This window comes from Mytilus californianus, unplaced genomic scaffold (assembly GCF_021869535.1).
Source record: "Mytilus californianus isolate M0D057914Y unplaced genomic scaffold, xbMytCali1.0.p SCAF_5, whole genome shotgun sequence".
Classification (NCBI taxonomy): Eukaryota; Metazoa; Mollusca; class Bivalvia; order Mytilida; family Mytilidae; genus Mytilus; species Mytilus californianus.
The window spans coordinates 82,884,078-82,904,385 of record NW_026262701.1 but is presented as its reverse complement, the minus strand read 5'-3'; the positions used below and the strand labels follow the sequence as shown (position 1 = coordinate 82,904,385).

Genomic DNA, 20,308 nt, shown 5'->3' with positions numbered 1-20,308 from the left:
GTTGAAAACAGAAAAGGTTCAAAGTGAAAAAAAAAATAATCTAGAATGTGAATATTTCACCCAGTTTTTTTTACCCTAAAATGAATCGATCGGGGGCAGAAATACGAGCAAGGTGTGTATTTAACAAAGCTTTAAATAAGGCAAAATCACGAATCGATAAGATATTGAAAATGTTGAAAATACCGATGCAACATGACCAAACTTGCATCTTTGCTGTTTACACTTCAAACTTTTCGATGTCCACATTTTTTCCTTTGGTGTCACAGTGCTGTCTTCTATGTATCTCCAAAAGTAAATGTAAGATTTTTTAACCTTAATTTTATATGCTTCATTTTCAGTCAATATGCTCTATAAATCTTTCTTTGGATCATTTTGAAAACCCATTCCCTTTGAATGAAGGCTCTCCAGTCAATGTGCTAGAGAAGTTTGTTGTTAGCCCAGTTAGCATAAGCATAAAAGAGCATAAAAGATTTATTTAGAGTCGGTTATACATATAACAATACAACATGAGCTCTGTGGAGCTTTTATCCGACATACATATATGACAAGCACAATACATAAAACACATCAAACAGTAAGCACATCAATGTCATCATGCAAAGCATAAATAATATAAGGCAGGCATTACCTGTGAAAGGGGACGAAGTCTATATAAATTATTTTTTTTAATTCAAACATATTTTAAGTTCTAAATCTGTTAAAAAAGAAACGGAAATACCGTAACGTTTCCGATTTTGGTTCTGTTGTTAGGGATTTTAGTTGTGACTTTATTTTAGTTATGACGTCATATTCAATGTAAACAAAGAAACGCTATCATCAGGTAACGTTTTTTCATATCAAAGAATAATTAGAAATGAAATTGTTATTGTGTTCCATCCTATATTTTACTGGACTGATAAATATATATTTCACTCAAAGTCTCATGTCAAACGAGACCGAAAGAAGGAAGTAGATTTCTGCGCAAATGCGGGAAATTAAAAAAAGTTACAAAAAAAAAGTTAACGATTTTGAGTTCATTAGTACAATGAAAATTTCGGGAAATTTTCCCGATTTTTTTTTTTTTTTTTTTTTATATTGATTTTTCTACTGTAATAGGGGACTTCGTCCCCTTATAATGTTTTCAAGCACAGCAATTTGTAAGCAAAATTAAAGCATATAAAGCAAACATAAAATGCAGATAAACTAACATTCATGCAATAGCTATTATATAAAGTACTAAAAGTAATTCAAGCATTTAAAACACAAATAAAAAGTTGTGCATCAAAATATAAAAGCCAGAGTATATAAGATAAATAAATAAATAAATGAATGATCTACAACTCACTGAGATCTGCAGGAGGAACACTGACACGAACTGCCCTCCCAATTACCAACCAAACTTTTAAACTGACCCAAAGGGGAATTAAATATTACAATGTATAAGTTGTTAGAAGAGGTGTGGCTTACTGGGTAAAGGAGTGGTCCGGGTTTTGAAAATCGTGTTAACATTTCCTAATTTTCATTTTGGTAGAGTTCCCTAAAATGAATGCATATGAGTTATCAAATAAAAATAATCAAATACTGCTAAACTTTTATTGGTCGATAAGTTTCCCTGATTAGATTGGTGTGTTCAGGTCCTGAAATCGGCACTGAAGCAAATGTTGTCAAGTTTGTTATTTATTTGAATAACGAAAAGAAGAATGCCTATAGTATTTCAATAAAGAAACTGGTAAAAGTACTTTGTGTCCACTTCGTACTTCCTTTTTGGATTTTCTCTTGAAAATGCATTATACATTTATTATGTTTCTAGCTAGATAAACTTTTATGATGTTCATTGTCACAATTGTTTAAAAGTAGTTTTTCCCCAAAAAAATTATTTGAAAAATCAATTTTCTACCACTTATAACAGATAATGTTGGTGTGTGCCATATGCATGTGCAACATCATTACACCTGATGTTACAGTGTATTACATGTACTTCCTTATACATTGTAATATTTAATTCCCCTAGCTATTGATTATAATTTAAAAAAAAGTAGATTTTGGTTTATGTTAATGAAACAGCAACAAATGTAGATGTACAACACTTACGAAATACAATTAAATCATTTGCTTGTCAACATGTGATATTTAACAATATACATGTATATACATTGTCTATATAGTAATTGTACATGTATGTCAAGCTCTGAATCTACTCTATTCTATATACATTGTAGGTTACAAAATAATTCACTAAAGATTTTTTAACTTCTGCTTTCATGATCCCTAAATGGACAAACAATATGCATTTAGAAACAAAGAAAGCCACATGGATGTTAACTGAAAATTACTGCACTATTATAATTAGTTGCAGTGCAAATGTGACACAAGAAAACAATGATTTATCTGTTTGAATAATAATTTGTTTATTGTATTAAAACTGAGTTTCAGTGTTTGGTAATACAAATATACAGGAGAAGGTTTGGTACTATTAAAACGTTTAATCCCGCTGCAAATTTTTGCACCTGTCCTAAGTCAGGAATCTGATGTACAGTAGTTGTCGTCTGTTTATGTAGTTCATACGTGTTTCACGTTTTTATATAGATTAGACTGTTGGTTTTCCCATTTGAATGGTTTTACACTAGTAATTTTTGGGGCCCTTTATAGCTTTGCTGTTCGGTGTGAGCCAATGCTCCGTGTTGAAGGCCGTACCTTAACCTATAATAGTTTACTTTTATAAATTGTTACTTGGATGGAGAGTTGTCTCATTGGCACTCATACCACATCTTCCTATATCTATGAACATGATGTTATTACTGAGAGATCCTGTGCAGCCTGACTTTTAATCAAGCGATTAAAAGAATTATACAAATTATATTTCTTTATGCATTCTAGCTTAGTTAAAATATTTTTTCAATAGCATGGTTACTAATGAACAAATACATTGTTCTCCTCTGTCTAGGAGTAGATAAGGCCTGTTTTTAACAAATTAGCCTAACCCAATCCATTCCCAGTTTCTATCTTTGTCAGGGACAAACTGAAGGTGTTTGTATGGGGAACTTGTATTAACTAACAGTTTTATCTGAAATTCAAATATATCAGTAACTACATGTACCTGGGAATCATTCAGTGGTTTTACTGGAGGTTATTATCAGCAATTATTTGAAAGTTGTCTGTTTTTATTCTTGTTTATCCAAATTGTCTGAGAGCTATCTAGTCATTCCAGTGTTATCCAAAATAATCCAGTTCTCTCTTATTATTAGATTGATTAATTTTTGCTGCTTAATGCCCAGTGTCAAATATTTTATGAATATTCTGGAGGAGAATAAACAAAAAATAAATCCAATAGATAGGTTGTGCAAATTGAGTTGACTAGGATTAAGGGCAGGAAATATATAATATGCTGTCAGGCCTGTAAAAATCATCTCTACAGGCCAATAGAATCTAACTAAAATTTTGGTAAAATTTAGCGTTGGGCCTGTAGATTCAAAAGTTTATCATGAAGAATGCATTAGGCATCAAATTTACTGTCCTCTTACATGGCTGCACATTTATGCATCCCTAGCTACAAATGTATCAGCCTAACAATATAAAACTTTAAGCATTGGTTTAACTGTATGATTGGATTATATATATAAGTGCAGAAAAACATTTTTCTAACCACAGTCAGTTAACCCAAGGGTTGTAATTGTGCCGTGATTATCTGATATTGTCTTATAAATAGAACATGCTTATGTGTTTAATTATGGATATTATTTATTTTGAAAACAGGAAGCAAAGGTAAAAGTCAGTTAAGCATGCCATTAGATTACCAGTTATGTACATGCCTGAATAATTTTGTTCAATTGACTTATAATTCTTTTTGCATACTAAACATGCTAAATGAAATGATAAAATTAAATTGATGGAAAGATGATATGATTTGAAAGGAAATTATTACAGAAATTAACTCTTTCTTTGAGAAATATTTGAAAATGTGTTAATTTTTTAAATGTAAACCTCTTTAGCTAGGAATTTCTGTTGAATTTTAATTATTTGTTCTGGTGTTCTGTTTGGAATTTTTCTATGGTAAGACAAATGTCAGAAAAGATATATCTTACTTTGTTAAATTTTAAGAATGAAGAAAAGATAGAGAACACAATTCATGCACACAGTCTGCAGCTTTAATCATTTTGTTAATCAATTGACCTTTGCACAGGGGTTAAATAAGATTGGTCTTTTGATTGGTATTTTTAATGTCGAATGGCAAATTTAGATATTTATTGCATGTATAGGAAGAGGTTTTAATGTTTAAGAATTTACATGAACAGGATGTATATGTTTGGCCAAATAAAAAAGATTTTCTGATTTAGCTTCTCTGGATATGTTCATATACAATGCATATATATTTAGATTGTAAAAGAAAAATTGATGCAGACTGTGTTCACATTAATCTCCTTTCGTTTCATAACAGTGAACGCATGTGCCAATAGATTTATATATGTATAGTGTATGCAACTGAAATATACAGCTGCATGCAAATATTCTATTATATAATACCATTAAAACCCACTCCCATATTATGTTATGATCACAGACCCTATGGTCATGATGATAGTTATTAGATATTTATAGTTGCTTTCTGCGTCTGTTGTGAGTATTAGATAAATTTTTTCTAATGTTCTGGGAAATTTAGAAATAAATTAAGCAGGGTCTTATCTAGATTATGAAATGGGCAAAAACTTCTTATACATATATAATTACACCAAACACTCCTGTTGTCAGAATGAGAAATTTTTATTTTGACTGGAAAAGCTTAGTGTGTTGTTATTTTTATAAGAATGTTGTGATGGGCCAAATAAAAAGTTTAAGAAAATAAGTAATTTCAAAAAAATCAATTGAACAGAATATTTTTTAGAAATTTAAAGGTACACAAACTAATTTTCCAGATTTTAAACTTTATTATGAATCAATATTTGTAAATTTTATATGAATCAATTATCATGGTCCACTTTACAAATGTTATATATTTGTACATAAAATATTCATATATATTTTTTTTTATCCTGCTTAATATTTTTTTCTCCAAATGCATAAACGAAAAAACGATAAGGTACAAAATGTAACCAACACCTTTGGTTGATTATACATGAGTAAGAATCTCAAAAGATTAGATAAATTATTGAATATAGTCTATATTAGGATTTGGAAGAATTCTAGAGGCTTAACTTGAAATTTTGTAACATTTTGCATGTTTTGCAAAACTTAATGTCATGCATCAATCATTTTGAACTGTTGTATCTGCGATTTTCTTAATTTAAAGGAATGCCTGATGTGCAGATTGGTGGACAAACAGTGGTACAAAAAAATGTATTATGTATTGTATGTACAATTTGTACAGCCTTGATGTAATAATACGGAAATGTAATCTGTAAAAAAAATGAAAATTTTAGTTTAAGTTTCTAATCTAGCATGTCTTAAGTCAAATAGTAGTAATAAAACACATCCAAATTTTAAGAATTTCAAGTTTCACCGCATCAAAATAATAAAAAAATTTCCGTTATGATATAGGCCACAACCACAAGTTATTCAGAATGTCAGAATGAGGTATGATGCATGTCGGTTTGTTGGAAGCTAAATGTATATATTTTTTTTTTATCTATGTACCAACAGAGGTGGAAAATTATTATCTGTAGTTCCTTTGGTTCTAATACTGTTATTCTCAGAAAGACAACTTGAATTGCAGAGAAAAATATTACAGTAATATTAACTATTATTCTGAATTATAAGAGTGTTTTGAAAACAACTATTTTACTAACAATTATCAAGACCATGTGACTATGAATTGCATGTCTGTTTTGAAATCCGATTGCTGTGAATATTTGCCAAAAAATTATTATTAATATCGGAATTGCCATGATTGGAATATGGGATATTAAATTTTGAAAAAGACAGGATACTTAAATGTACAAAAGGATAAGGTCTCTGATTAATTGATTGGTGTTTAACACCATTTTTAGCACTATTGGCTATTTCGTGGCAGTCAGTTTTTATTGGCGGAGGAACCCTGATTGCATGGAGAGAACAACCAATCTTCCGAAAATATTGATTCATAAAAGATTCCTTTGATTTGACTACAATTATTTTCCACCTCTGGTACAAATACTGCTTTCTCATTTCAAATGCATTTTTTCTTCTTCAAAGTTTAATTTGGAAATAAATATTTTCTTCTATCATTCTTTATCATTGGTAAAAATGTATTTTCTTTTTAAAAAAAAATCAGGTTAATCATTACAGTAGGCATGGTATGAATTAGTAAATAAGTTAACCTTTTACATATTTTTTCATTTGGAATAATAATTCTAAGCAGTCATGTTCTTCAATATAATCATATGGAAAATAGAATTAAGCACCTTTTCTTTTCTCAGATTTTAAGTCAAATTTAGTCTTTATAGGCATTTGAAATATCAGCTGCTTATTCTAATTATTTAGTCATTTTTCATTCTTTAATCCTTTTTTACTTTTACATTTTTGTGCATTCATTTGATTATATATATTGATTAAAGGCATAACCATGCAATTCTGCATAGAATCGTTGTCTTGTAGCTGCTTTTAGTTGAGTATTTATGTATGTAATTGTTGCTTTGAAATATTCATATGTACTATCAGCTTAATTTTTATTTATCCTTCATGTACTTATCAGCTAATTTTGTTTTAAATTTCATGAACTTAAAGAAAATATGTTTCAAAAATTTATTTTATTCGTTACATGTTACAGAATATATTTTCATACATGTATTAATTCTACTGAGTGTGTATGTATTGAATTATATAATTTATATATATGCACACGTATAAAAATTGCGGTTTTTATCCAACGCAATCATAGGTTTGAATGTTGTTTTCAATTCAGACTTACATATACCCCGTATATATATATATATGTATGTAAGTACAAATTTCATGTCCTATCAGAAAATTAGAAAAATCATCCAACTTATTTTCATTTTTAATATGAATAAATGGAGATTTTGAGTATACCTCAATAAGACAGTAACACGACAACAAAAATAACCAAAAAGACGTCAAGAGGCAACTTACATTCCCTATTAATAGACAGGTGTCTAAACAAAATGTCTATCTTTTAATTGTCCGGGATCTTTGAAAGTTGTAAATAAAGTCTACAAAATTTCCATAAATTATTTCTGATTTCTTTAAATAACTATTTATGAATATTTTTGTACTGGTGTATGCGTAGCAAAAATAATTTGAGTTTAATTTACATATATTCTTTTAGCAGTACTTTAAATTTTAAAAAGCGGTTTGTATGAATTTGACCATTTTTTTTTTTTAATTCTTTTCAGATTAACTGTTCTGTCTACCTTTGCATGAAATTTGAACATATGTTAATTAAATTTACATATATTTTAATTTTATGGGGGGATTTAGCAATTTTTGTTTGTTAAATAAATCGCTGATAAAACAAATTTTTAAAGTATCTTACAGGTGGAAGCTATTTGTTATTTTAAAGTTTAAAAGTCAGTAAATAAATTTTGATATTTCAGACTGCTCCGCTCATTCAATCTTTACTTATTCATTTTTTTTTTTCATTTGTAAAAATTGCCTTTACAAATATTAAAAAATTAGTATACATGTTAATTTTTTTTTATAAAATATTTTATGCAGAAAAAAAATCCTTTTTTGAAAACTGTGAATTGAAACACAAGGTAAAAAATAATCAGAGAAGTTTGCAGTTATTATCAATTTATATGAAATATTGTCTAAAATTGGGTGTAAACCATTTAAGTTTTGAAAATTCACTGTTACAGTAATAAAATACATTATACAAAATATAGTCTAAAATCGGTTAATGAATTGGGGAAGTTTTAAGTATATAAAATATATTTCGTTTGAAAATTGATTAAATTTCTAACGCCTGTAACAGTTGTTAAAATACAGTATTACTTATATCATTAGTACCCAAAGTCCAAAATATATTGTCAAATTACTTACCTGCACTATTTTTAAAAGTTTCAAAGTTCAAGTTTATTCAAGTTAGTCTATCCAATATCAAGCAGCTTCAAATTGTTGCAGCAAGCTCCACAATAATACAATACAGTGCAACTTATGACTTTAAAATTGAAGCCAAAATACAAATTGAAAATAAATAAATAATTTTCTTTAATTTTAAGAAATTACTGTCAATTACAGTGAAATATGTGGACGTAAGGCTTTGTTTGCGACTTCCACAAAAAGATGTTAATTAATTCTTAAATTTAATGATTAGTATAGATTACTTGTACACCTACAAATGTATAGCAAGTTCAACATCACTGAACATGAGATGTGACTTGGTACTGTAAAAATCAAAATTGGGAACAGCTGGACCAGTTCAGTTACAATTGACCCAAGACATATGTCTTTGTGGTGTACTTATAAACAGTGTCAAAATTATGCTCTGCATACTAAGTAGTGTTTTATTTATAGATATTCTTTGTTCTGAGTTAAAAAAAAATTGTGTACTCTTGAAACTTTCAATCAGTTTTTTTTTTTTTTATATCACATGATTAGGTGAAAGTTTGATTTCACTGTTTATTATTGATTTGTAAAATAAAGATTGTAAGGCATTTGAATTTTAGTTTCTGAACTATATTTTCATATAAATGGCTGTTTTATCTTGTAGCATTATAGTTTCATCTTAAAAAGGAATTTTCTATTATAAAGATACTGATATAGATAATACTTAAATCAAAGCTCGGTGTTGGTATTAATGTAAAATTTAATTTCTGGCTTATAAGGCCATACAAAATTAAAAATTAATTTGTTTGGACATAAATAGGAATTCTTGTTTGGAACTTCTAGATATGTTTTGTGTAAATTATTAAATCTATTAAAATTGAGTTAAATGTTTGCCTTTTTCAAATTAGTCATCATGGAATGTTTTGAAAAGCGAGAGTTATAGGTATGCGGCGGCAGTTTCAACAGTTTGTTAAAGTGTGTAATTTTGTCAGAATTAGGAGAACCACTAATGTTAAATGATATTTGGTATGCAGTTGTATAAGCATTGGCACCATGTAGAGTATTTGGCAATGTCCCCTCAGTCATGGTCTATTGACTTAGAAACTTAGGCATTATTTACATGATACTAATATATTCCAAAATATGTGTAAACTGACAAGTTATTTATCAAACCTAATTGTGTATTAAATACTTTGCCATCATTACACGTGTAAAACACATGGCATTTAGAGTGGTGAATACCAATTAGCAAACTTTCTTCAGGTTGCACATGTCATTTAGCATAGTGAATATCAATTTTAGTCTTTTCTGGAGATTGCATATGTCATTTTGTTCTATGAATATTAAATTTTGATGTTTTCTTCTGCTGAATCTGTTTTTATGCAAATTCCAATTCATACAGAAAAGACAGCATTTGTAATAAAATATTACTGATATGGAATAATTCGTTTTACAGAAATAACATTTAAAAAAAATAAAGAACCCCAAATTTAAATTGCATAGTTTTGTGGCTGAATAATAAAAGTTTAAAATTTATACTTGTAAGATATCAGATGAAGGGTAAACTGTGAATTATATCAATATGTAGTTAAGGACTTCCGACTAGACAAAGAATTTGAAAACGACCTTTCTAGAATAATGACAAATATCTTTTTTTCATAGTTAAAACATGGAAGTATTGACATTTAACTTCCATGGTTAAAATGATCTCGCTCCGACTGATAAGGATGTGAGGTTTTCAAAATTTTTTAAATTATTATTATCACATTCTCATCTTCTATTTTACATTTTCTATTTACTGATCATAAGGCCAATGCTGCCAAAATGTGTATCAGTTTTTCAAAAGTCAATTAAACCACATATGTATTAACTGACAACTATTTACCAAAACTAATTCTGCATCAAATACATTGCCATTATTACATGTGTAAAACACGTGGCATTTAGAGTGGTGAATACCAATTAGCAAACTTTTCTTCAGGTTGCATGTGTCATTTAGCACAGTGAATATCAATTTTAGTCTTTTCTTGACATTGCATATGTCATTTTGTTCTATGAATATCAATTTTAAATGTTTTCTTCAGGTGAATAACTTTTATGCAAAATCCAATTCATATAGAAAAGACAGCATTTGTGCTAAATAATTACTAATATGGAATTCGAATAACCTGATTAACTGTACTAACATTTAAAAATTAGAGCCCCAAATTTAAATTGCCTAGTTTTGTGGCTGAATTATTCAAGTTAAAAATTCATTCTAGTAAACTATAAGTTTGAGGTTAGTTGTGAATTTTGTAGTTAAGGACTAGACAAAGAATTAGGAGATAAAGGGGCCAAAAAGACCTGTTCTATAATAAATGACACATATCATTTTCCATAGATAAAACGATCTATTTCTGACTGATAATGATGTGAGGTCTTAAAAAATTCAAAAATTATTATTATCACATTCACACCTTCTATTTCACAAAAAAGTAACTGTTATTCATTGTGTTGTGCAAATGTATAAGATAAGCAGTAATCCATTATTTTGCACTGGACAAAGCTCATTACTACAAAAAGTATGTCAAAAAGTGTGGTATCCATTTTTCTAATTTGATGGATCTATGCCTGATAATGGACATCATACCATTTATGGAGATAATGACTTTATACTTGTCATATTAAACACCATGGGCCGTCAAGTCGATTCAAAAGCTACCTGTGAAAAGAAGGATTAACACACAGATGTTGCTTATGCAGAGAAAGTTTCTGTAAACACGGTTACATTTATGTTTTACATCTTATTTTAAATTAGATGCATGTTGTTTTTGTTCATGGGGAATTAAACAAATATATTAAGATTAATATTTATCCAGATTGGTTCAAAATTGTCGAATTATGTAATTCAAACTATGTCATTGTGTGCATTTATCTTTCATCTAGTTAAACACGGTTTATTGGCTTTGTAATATCTTGAATAAATGAAAAACCATTTTGTTTTTAAATTTTTTTTAATTTAAATGCAAATGCTTGACATTAAAAGATTTTTTTTTCTCGATAATTATAAGTTTATAACATTTATACTTTTTGTCTTATTTGATTCATGCTTTCAGAACAGATATTGAAAACAATCAATTTGATTTCAATGAACCATTTTTATTATGAACTTTGATTTTTCAGTGAACAACAGTCCAAAATGATCCAAGACCGAGTAAGCTTTGTAGAAAAACATTTTGGACATTTGTGTGACACAATGTCATCAATAACTAGAAAGTGTGCCAGACTTAGGGATAAAGGTAATTATATGATATCTTTATATACCCCACTAACAAAGTTAAAGGGTTATGTAGGATCAGCTTCACTCACACAGCTAGTCAGTATCTGCTACAACAATTGCAACTTCTGTATCCTTTGTTTGATTCACTTTAAACTTTGTAGAAAAATTGATTGTTATATGCAAACATCAACATGTGTATTTTTTTCTATTCTGTTAAGTTTATCCAGAATTATGCCCCTATCATTTTAGACTTTATAGAACTGACCTCGTCATCCCAATTCCTCTTACATGGTTTGTTTCTTATCTACTTAAAAGTTGGTACATTGTTAGATCCTGGCTAGCGTTTCACAAAAAATTGTACAATTTACGTTTACGATTAAACTTACGTTGGGCTTAAGATTTTACCTGGGAGTGTTTCACAAAGGTGATCGCAAACATAACGTAAACGTACGTTCATGTCTAAAAAAAGAATCTTTCTTTCAAAATCAGGAAGAAAATTTATATCATCGTAGTTTGAAATGGTTATCAGTTGTTTTTTGTTTGTATGTCAAATAGGTTTTGTGAGGTAGCATGGTAAGTGTCCCGTCTAGTTTTAAAATATTTTTCTGCTTTGGTTTTATTAAAAAATATGGGCTGGTGGTGGAATTTTTTTTTCAAGCGTAGTCTGTTTTTGTTAGTATTGTTGAAGAATGATGAAGTCATAATAAAAAGGCAAATTCATTGGGACTTTGACATTTCTTAAATCCAAATCGAAATGAATTTATAAATTGTTTACATAAAATTTTACGTATCTTTAAATGTTAAATATGAACTGGTAAAAAATTCGTCAAGCATAAATTGTGATAGTTTCTGATGTGTGTCTAGGCAGGTTTCTTTTCTTAAGAGCATGGCAAGACAACATTAAGACTTGGACATGTAAAAAGTATATGCATATTTTCATTTTATATTTTTTAATGCTATGCTATGCATTTGCTACTGTGTCAACCAAAATCATAATGGTCATCGGGAGATTGAAAAAATAGATGCATAAATGTCTACATATTTTTTATTTATTTAATTTTTTTTGGGGGGGGAGGGGTATCTGGGGGTTGTAGTTTTCCCAAATTTCTTTTCATTTGAGTCATTTGAGTCATGTTAATGACGAGAATCCATTTGAATTTTTTATTTGTGTATCTATAAAGGGCGATTCTTAAGTCCCGCTGATTCACATGCTCCCCTTTTCCTCTATTTCTTTATGGATGCGCTATGGTCGTGAATTCAATATGTAACTATAAAAAGAGATATCAAGAATATAAGAGCGTCTTGGCGGGGTTCCCTTCTAATCTGTTTTCTTTAATTTTTTTAATCATTTTTCTATATTCTTTATAAATTTTGCACATTATTCTTTATTCTGTAAATTAATCTTTATCCTTTTTATTTTGGCCTATTTATCTCAGTTCTTCCATTTTTTAATCCATTTTCTGTAATGTTTGCCCTTGATATTATTATATTCTATAATATTATCTAAACTCCATTCAGACTCTTGTATAACTTTGTTTTTAGTTACAGGACCAGTCAGAAATTTGTTGCTAATCATTTGTTAAATAAATAAATCGATCATGCATTAACAAGAATCGGTGCATGGATATGTGTCCATAGGACACCAATCCCAGCTCGCACTATTACGTATCCATGTTAATTTTGCATATTTGTTAAACAGTTCTCTGTATAATGAACATGCGCACCAAGTTTCATTTTGCTGGGATCTCAAAGTACCTGAAACAAAAATTTAACCTCACACATGCTTTAATTGACATTTCATTGAAAAATTACCATTGAAATCTTTGTCCAAACCATAAGGACAAGTGGCGATAATGGTAGTTTTTTTAAAGACCCGTCACCATTTTCATTTAATTTTTCGTGTTGTAACTGATGGAAAATCATGATCGACACTTTAGTATTTATTTTATATAAAATTGAGAATTGAAATGGTATTCTTTTCGTAGCAATATGTATAAGGTGGGTGGGGTAAAGATGAATAGGACATTAAATTTTAAACATCAATATGCTTTTAACTATTACACAAACTTAAGTGTATACTTTTTGGCAATTGTTTTATATTCTAATTGTTAGAATTTTCTAAAATTTGGGTGCTATCAGATAAATGAGGTAAATATACTAAACTCTAAGGAAAATGTCAAAGATATACAAAAATCTCATTATTATCAGCAAACAAAACTATTGATAAATAACTAGTATTCAAGAGAATTATGTAACGTAATAGGGGCCTAGGATGACTAGTCTTTTGACTTTGCTCGTGACAGTATTCTGACCCTAATTGACCTGAATTAATAAAATGTTGTTAAACATCAGCAATAAATCAATCTCAATATAACATAACGAACATCAAGAATCTTTTTTAGAATACGAGATATATCCTTTGGTTTTATGTTGAAATAGCTCATCATTATATTTGTTTCATAATCTCATAAATTCTTTGAATGATATTCACACATTTTGTCTCGTGCTATAGGTGGAGTCCGTAAACATTTTTTTTTCAAACATGAGGAGTATACTTTTGTACTTTTGTACTTTTACATTTATGTATATGAACTACTACACGTTATGTCTTTCAACCCCAAATGAATTGACTGGTATCAATTAAAAATTGTACTGCCTGGTCCTCTCTATTCACGAAGTAAAACCCTCGTTGAAGTGGTCGTCAGTTCAAATGTGCTGGATGTATAAATACACAGCATCGTCCGCTTGATATTGAAAACGATGATTCCTGCATACGAATTCCATATTCCTTATTTTAACATCATTTTTGGTCTGCCGGTTATTGGTCGATGGCAAGGCAAAATTTTTGCCCTATCCAATATACCATATTTCAAAAAAAATGCATTTATTCTTGCCGACATACCTTGCAGAATTGACATTTTTTTCATGATTGCATTAGATATTGCCATGATTGTACAATTTATTGCCTAGTAATACTATATAAATATTTTGTGAAATTTTTATGCCTTTGAAAGTGGGGTCTTGAATTTTTTTTCGTTCATCTAGTGGGGAGCTTGAAAATATAGAGAAATTCTAATGTTTCCTTCCATCCACTCAAATGCTTAAAAAATAAGAATCTTGTCACCTTAAAAAAAATTGAAAATGAAGAATATATATTTAAGATTTGAAAATTTGAAGTTTTTTAGCAGGCTACAACATTCTTACTTTATACACTAAGTATGAACATAAACAATCATATCATGGCAAAGTGAATTATCATAGTTTTCAAAATAACCTAGAATTATAGAAATGTTTTAAATCAAAAGGACTGGCCAAGTAGGTATTGAGTACGGGGTTGAAGCATATGTTTTATACCTTTAATAAAACATGAACCTGATAGAGCGCATGGCAACTGGTGTAATTACATTGACACTATGGATTCATACCATTCCATTCATGTATATAAATTATTGTTTTCTCAATTTCTTGACCGTTATTTATTTTAAAATAATCGTAGTGTATTATATACTATAGTTATACAAAAATGTCTATCAGTAAAGAGCATCGTCCTCCGTTGTACATAGTGTGTAACCGCAGGACATGCATTAATTGATACGGGATGATGGTACAATTTTGGCTTGACATAAATATTTATTGTTAACTTCATAAAGTCTGTGTAAAACGAGAGTTATAAATGCAGGGTATGACAGATTTAAGAACTAGTAAATAAGCGTTTATAATTTTCTTTTTTGAGAATATTTAGAACAAAGTTAGGTGCATGCAAGACGTACTGACCCCCCTTTGTGAATTAAAAGCAGATGTCACTTTAAGTTTAAGTGCAGTGCTAGCTCAATCACTTCTAAGTTTTTATGGTCTAATATTTGGACTTTTGGAAGCAAGGTGCTCGTTTTATTTAAATTAAAATAAACTCAAACGTAGAAATGGTAAATCCACGATTATTTCAGGAATTTAAAATTTCAGTTACTTATGATTGGGACAAAATAACATGAACACATTTATTCTGATCATCCAATGGAACTTAATTTTCTGTACGATAATGTATTGTTGTTGATTATAATAAAATGTCAACAGGTTAAATCACTACGATTTGACTTACGACTGCCTGTGAACACTCGTAAGTTTACGATCAAACTTACGATAAAATTCTACTTACAATTATTTATGAAACGCCCAAAAACTTACGATTTGACGTACAACCGACGTACGATCTTAAATTGTCGTACGATCTTTTGTGAAACGATGGCCTTTATAACATTATATGCAAGTGGGGCATCAATTGTGTCCCATGGACACATTCTCCATTTATTTTTAGAGCTACACATGTACATGAATCTTAGAAATTTTGACGGAACCAACCAATTGTATATCATTTCTACATGAAACTTAATATGTTGTTAAATCCTGATGTGCATATGCGTAAGATGTTCTTGTCTAAAGAGTTTTTTTATTTTTTAGGGTTATGCCCTTTAAACTATTTTTAAGAATTTTGACCCTGTCTAGAACCCAACTTCTAAATTTTTGTTTGATTCACTTTCAACTTTGTAGAATAATGAATCATTATATGCAAACATTTCTATGTGAAGAATTTTTTATTCTGTTTAGTTTATCCAGAATTATGTCCCTTTCACCTTAGAAATTTCGACTTATTCAGAACAGACTTATTCATGGCAACTCATCTTACATCTTGTAAGATCCTTTTTCACAGATGCACTAATGGTTGAATGTTCTGGTCCAAAGAGGAGTTTTTATATGCCCCCGCCGTAGCAAAAAGTTTGGGGGGGGGCATTAAGTTTTACCCTTGTCCGTCTGTACCTACGTACGTCCCAAAATTGATTTCTGTTCTCTAACTTTAGTTTGCCTCAACCAAATGTTATGAAACTTATACACAATGTTTATTACCACAAAACACAGATCAAGTTTGAATTTTGGTGGCGTCACTTTTACCGTTCTAGAGTTATGCACCTTTACAAATGGAAAAATTGCTGCATTTTTGTTTCTGTTCTCTAACTTGAGTTTGCCCCAACTAATTGTTATGAAACTTATAAACAATACTTATTACCACAAAACTCAGATCAAGTACAAATTTGGGTAGCGTCACTTTTACAGTTCTGGAGTAATATCCCTTTATAATGTTATATGCAAGCGGGGGCATCACCTGTGTCCCATGGACACATTCTCCATTTATTTATTACAAATATGCCCTTTCAATTGAGAAATTTTTACCCTGTCCAGCACCAAACTTCTGTTTCCATTTTTAGCTCACCTGGCCCAAAGGGCCAAGTGAGCTTTTCTCATCACTTGGCGTCCGTCGTCCGTCATCCCTTAACTTTTACAAAAATCTTCTCCTCTGAAACTTCTTGGCCAAATTTAACCAAACTTGGCCACAATCATCATTGGGGTATCTAGTTTAAAAGATGTGTCCGGTGACCTGGCCATCCAACCAAGATGGCCGCCATGGCTAAAAATAGAACATTGGGGGTAAAATGTAGATTTTGGCTTATATCTGTGAAACCAAAGCATTTAGAGCAAATCTGACAGGGTAAAATTGTTAATCAGGTCAAGATCTATCTGCCCTGAAATTTTCAGACCAATCAGGCAAAACGTTGTTGGGTTGCTGCCCCTGAATTGGTAATTTTAAGAAAGTTTTGCAGCTTTTGGTTATTATCTTGAATATTATTATAGATAGAGATAAACTGTAAACAGCAATTATGTACAGCAAAGTAAGATCTACAAATAAGGCAACATGACCAAAATTGTCAATTGACCCCTTAAGGAGTTATTGCCCTTTATAGTCAATTTTTTACAATTTTCGTAAATTTTTGTAACCTTTTACAAAAATCTTCTCCTCTGAAACTACTGGGCCAAATAGAATCAAACTTAGCCACAATCATCATTAGGGTAATCAGTTTAAAAAATGTTACTGATGACCCTGCCTGCCAACAAAGATGGCCGACATGGCAAAAAATAGAACATATGGGGTAAAATGCAAGTTTTGTCTATTATTCTGATAACCGTTATAAAAAGAGGAAATCTGATGCGGGTAAAATTGTTCAGAATGTTGAGCTCTACCAATTATCCATATACGTCAAAACTGTAAGACAATTTCCTGTAGGAGTTATTGCCCTTAAATGACAAATTTTACTATTTTTTTCGATTTTTGCCTATTATCATATCTTGAAAACTATAAAAGATAGAGAGAAACTTTAAATTGCAAAAATGATCAGAATGACAAGTTCTTCAATTAAGTCTTATGGTTGAAATCATCAGTTGACTCCTTATTAGAGTTATTTCCCTTTGAAGCCGATTTGTACAATTTTTTTTGCGTTTTTGTCTTATATCTTAAAACTTATAATAGATAGAAAGAAACTTAAATATACAAAAATGATCAGCAAGACAAAATCTACAATTAAGACAAAGGGCAGAAATTGTCCAACGACTCCTTATTGCAGTTATTGCCCTTTAATTATGATTTTTACCATTTTTTTGGCATTTTTCCTTGTATGATATTAATTATAATAGATAGATAGAAACTTAAATAATCAAAAATGATAAGGTAGACGAGACCTACTAACAAGTCAAATTTCGCTGGTATAATAAGTAGACTGTTGGTTGCTCTTTATAGGAGTTTTTTTTACCCTCTTTTGTGTTTAGAGCAAAAGCTGAATAAGATCATGAAGATAGAGAGAAACTAAACAGACTTCAATGATCAGCAATATAAGATACAAAAAAAAACAGAGATTTTTGTCATTATACGCCCCCGTCAATTTTTGATGGGGACGTATTATGGTATACAAATCCGTCCGTCTGTCTGTCCGTCTGTATGTCTGTCTGTCCGGCGTAAACATGTCGCACCGTAACTTGAGAATGACTTATCCAAATTTCATGAAACTTAACATAGTTGTTTTTATGATGGTCAAACGATCTGTATACTTTTTGGTGAATATAAGATTAAAACTTTTTGAGTTACGGGACAAAGTAACTAAAACAGGTGTGTGTTTTTTTTCACATGTCGCGCCGTATCTCAAAAACAATTTATGATTATTGCTTAAAACTTTACACACTTCTTATTTATATTAATCTTAAGATCTGTATACTTTTTGGTGATGATTCAAAATTTTATTTTAGAGATTTTGATTATTTGTTAAAAAAGGGGGAGGGGTTTTTCACAGGTCGTGCCATATCTCAAAAACAGTTTATGATTATTGCTTAAAACTTTACACACTTCTTAGTTATATTAACCTTAAGATCTGTATACTTTTTGGTGATGATTCAAAATTTTATTTTAGAGATATTGAGTTTTTTGTAAAAAAAAAAGGAGGTTTTCGCATGTCATGCCGTATGTCAGAAACTATTTATTCTTATTGCATAAAAATTCACACACAAGACGACGGGCGTATCATGCGCTCATGGCGCAGCTGTTTATTAATTCTATTCTCGTCTACAATGTTGGAGAGTGTCCTCTGTTGAATATGCATAAAGACCAAGGTGAGCGACACAGGCTCTTGAGAGCCTCTAGTTGAGATTCACTATAAAATTATAGAATAATTGATCGTTATATGCAAACATTTCAATGTGAATGATTTTTTATTCTGTTTTCCTTTTCAGAGAGGACCTTGTCCTCTCAAGGTCCTCTCAACTCCTCATACATGGTGTATCATATCTGCATGAATCTAAGTCATGTTAGAACTTAGTGCTATGAAAGTACTTTTATTCATGGATATCTATTTTTTTGTGGTTTGAAGAAAAGTTTCATGTTTGTGGATTCTTAAATTCGTTGATATCAGGTTCCTTAGAAAAACAGGTTGGATTATCAAGATTTTGTATGATAACCTTGAGAAACAAAACCTCCTGCATGAATAAGATGGTCTTTATTATGACAGTATGAATATTTATAACCTTTTGGTTATTAGGTCATTGCAAAATAAAGTGTTCATCTTCTCCTACTTGTTTATCACATTATAACAAAATTTCGTCCGATATTTAATAAAAGATGTTTTTTTGTAAGTAACAGATATGGGCTTACATTTTAATTTGTGTGATCATCTGACAGCATTTATTTCATTTATTATGTGAATTTTCCACACTTGACGATTTTTTGACACGAATTTATAGCACCACAAGCCAGAAATATATAACCATGCTTAGACTGATAGGACCATGCTCAGAAATTATAGGACTGTGTGTTTTTGGTGCTATAAGGGTCTGGGGAGAACACCGCCTGTCAAAGATTTAATATTTATTTATTGCAGGGAAAGTAAGACGTACTAAAACTAAATATATATCCTGTCAAATTTCTCTTATATTTATAAATATAGTATTAGTTTATTGTGATAAATTTATTTGCTATATATACAATTTTTGAAGGTGACGAGTTAGCAAAGAATTTAGTGGACTACACTGAGGCAGAGTCAATGAATCCCAGTATTGTTAGAAATATTAGTGAATTTGCTTCAAATATATCTACTATACAGGATTATAGACAGGCAGAAGTAAGTGTACTATTTACTTAATGATAACCTATGAGTGAAGTTACAGAGCATGAAATACTGTAAAAAATTAATTTCCTGTAATTCATTTCTTTCTACTGTTTTTTTCATATCAGCAGATATTTTTTAAAACATAATTCTTTTTATAATATTCATTTATTATTGTTTGAAATGTAAGAATTTCATTGCGGTGTAAATATTGTTGATTATTTTATGAACACATTTATAGTACATTTGAAGAAGCTAAAAACAGGGAAATTAATTCTTTAAAAACTTGATATTAATTTTCATATATACCAAATGTAATTTCTTATCTTGAAATACATATTAGGACTGAATTAACTAGAGGCTTTAAAAAAAAAAGTGTCCATTAGAAATGTAATGAGCTCTAAAGTATCTGTGAAGAGGTAGAGAACCTCTTTACATATACTTTTCTTGGTAGTCTAAGGACTTTTTTAAATAATTCATTTCTTATTTTCATGCAACTCATCAATTATATCTTGGAATGAGTTATGAATTATGATATCTGTAATGTGGCGTCATTTAATTCTGTCTATTCTAAATTGAAATCAAACAGCTATAACTGATGTAAGATAATTGATTT

At 29.9% G+C, this 20,308-nt stretch overlaps 1 protein-coding gene across 2 annotated transcripts in view; it reads left to right on the top strand.

The window, feature by feature from the left end:
- Positions 1–8: 8 nt before the first annotated feature.
- LOC127703189 (CBY1-interacting BAR domain-containing protein 1-A-like) overlaps positions 9–20,308 on the top strand; it is a 30,586-nt gene continuing 10,286 nt past the window's right edge. Inside the window, exons 1-4 of one of the 2 annotated variants that reach the window (XM_052207719.1) lie at positions 9–112; positions 5,512–5,547; positions 11,122–11,237; positions 19,583–19,707. In XM_052207719.1, the coding sequence (XP_052063679.1) occupies positions 81–112; positions 5,512–5,547; positions 11,122–11,237; positions 19,583–19,707 (309 nt within the window). In that variant the 5' untranslated portion in view covers positions 9–80. The remainder of the gene's footprint in view (positions 113–5,511; positions 5,548–11,121; positions 11,238–19,582; positions 19,708–20,308) is intronic. The other variant, XM_052207720.1, reaches the window with a different exon arrangement.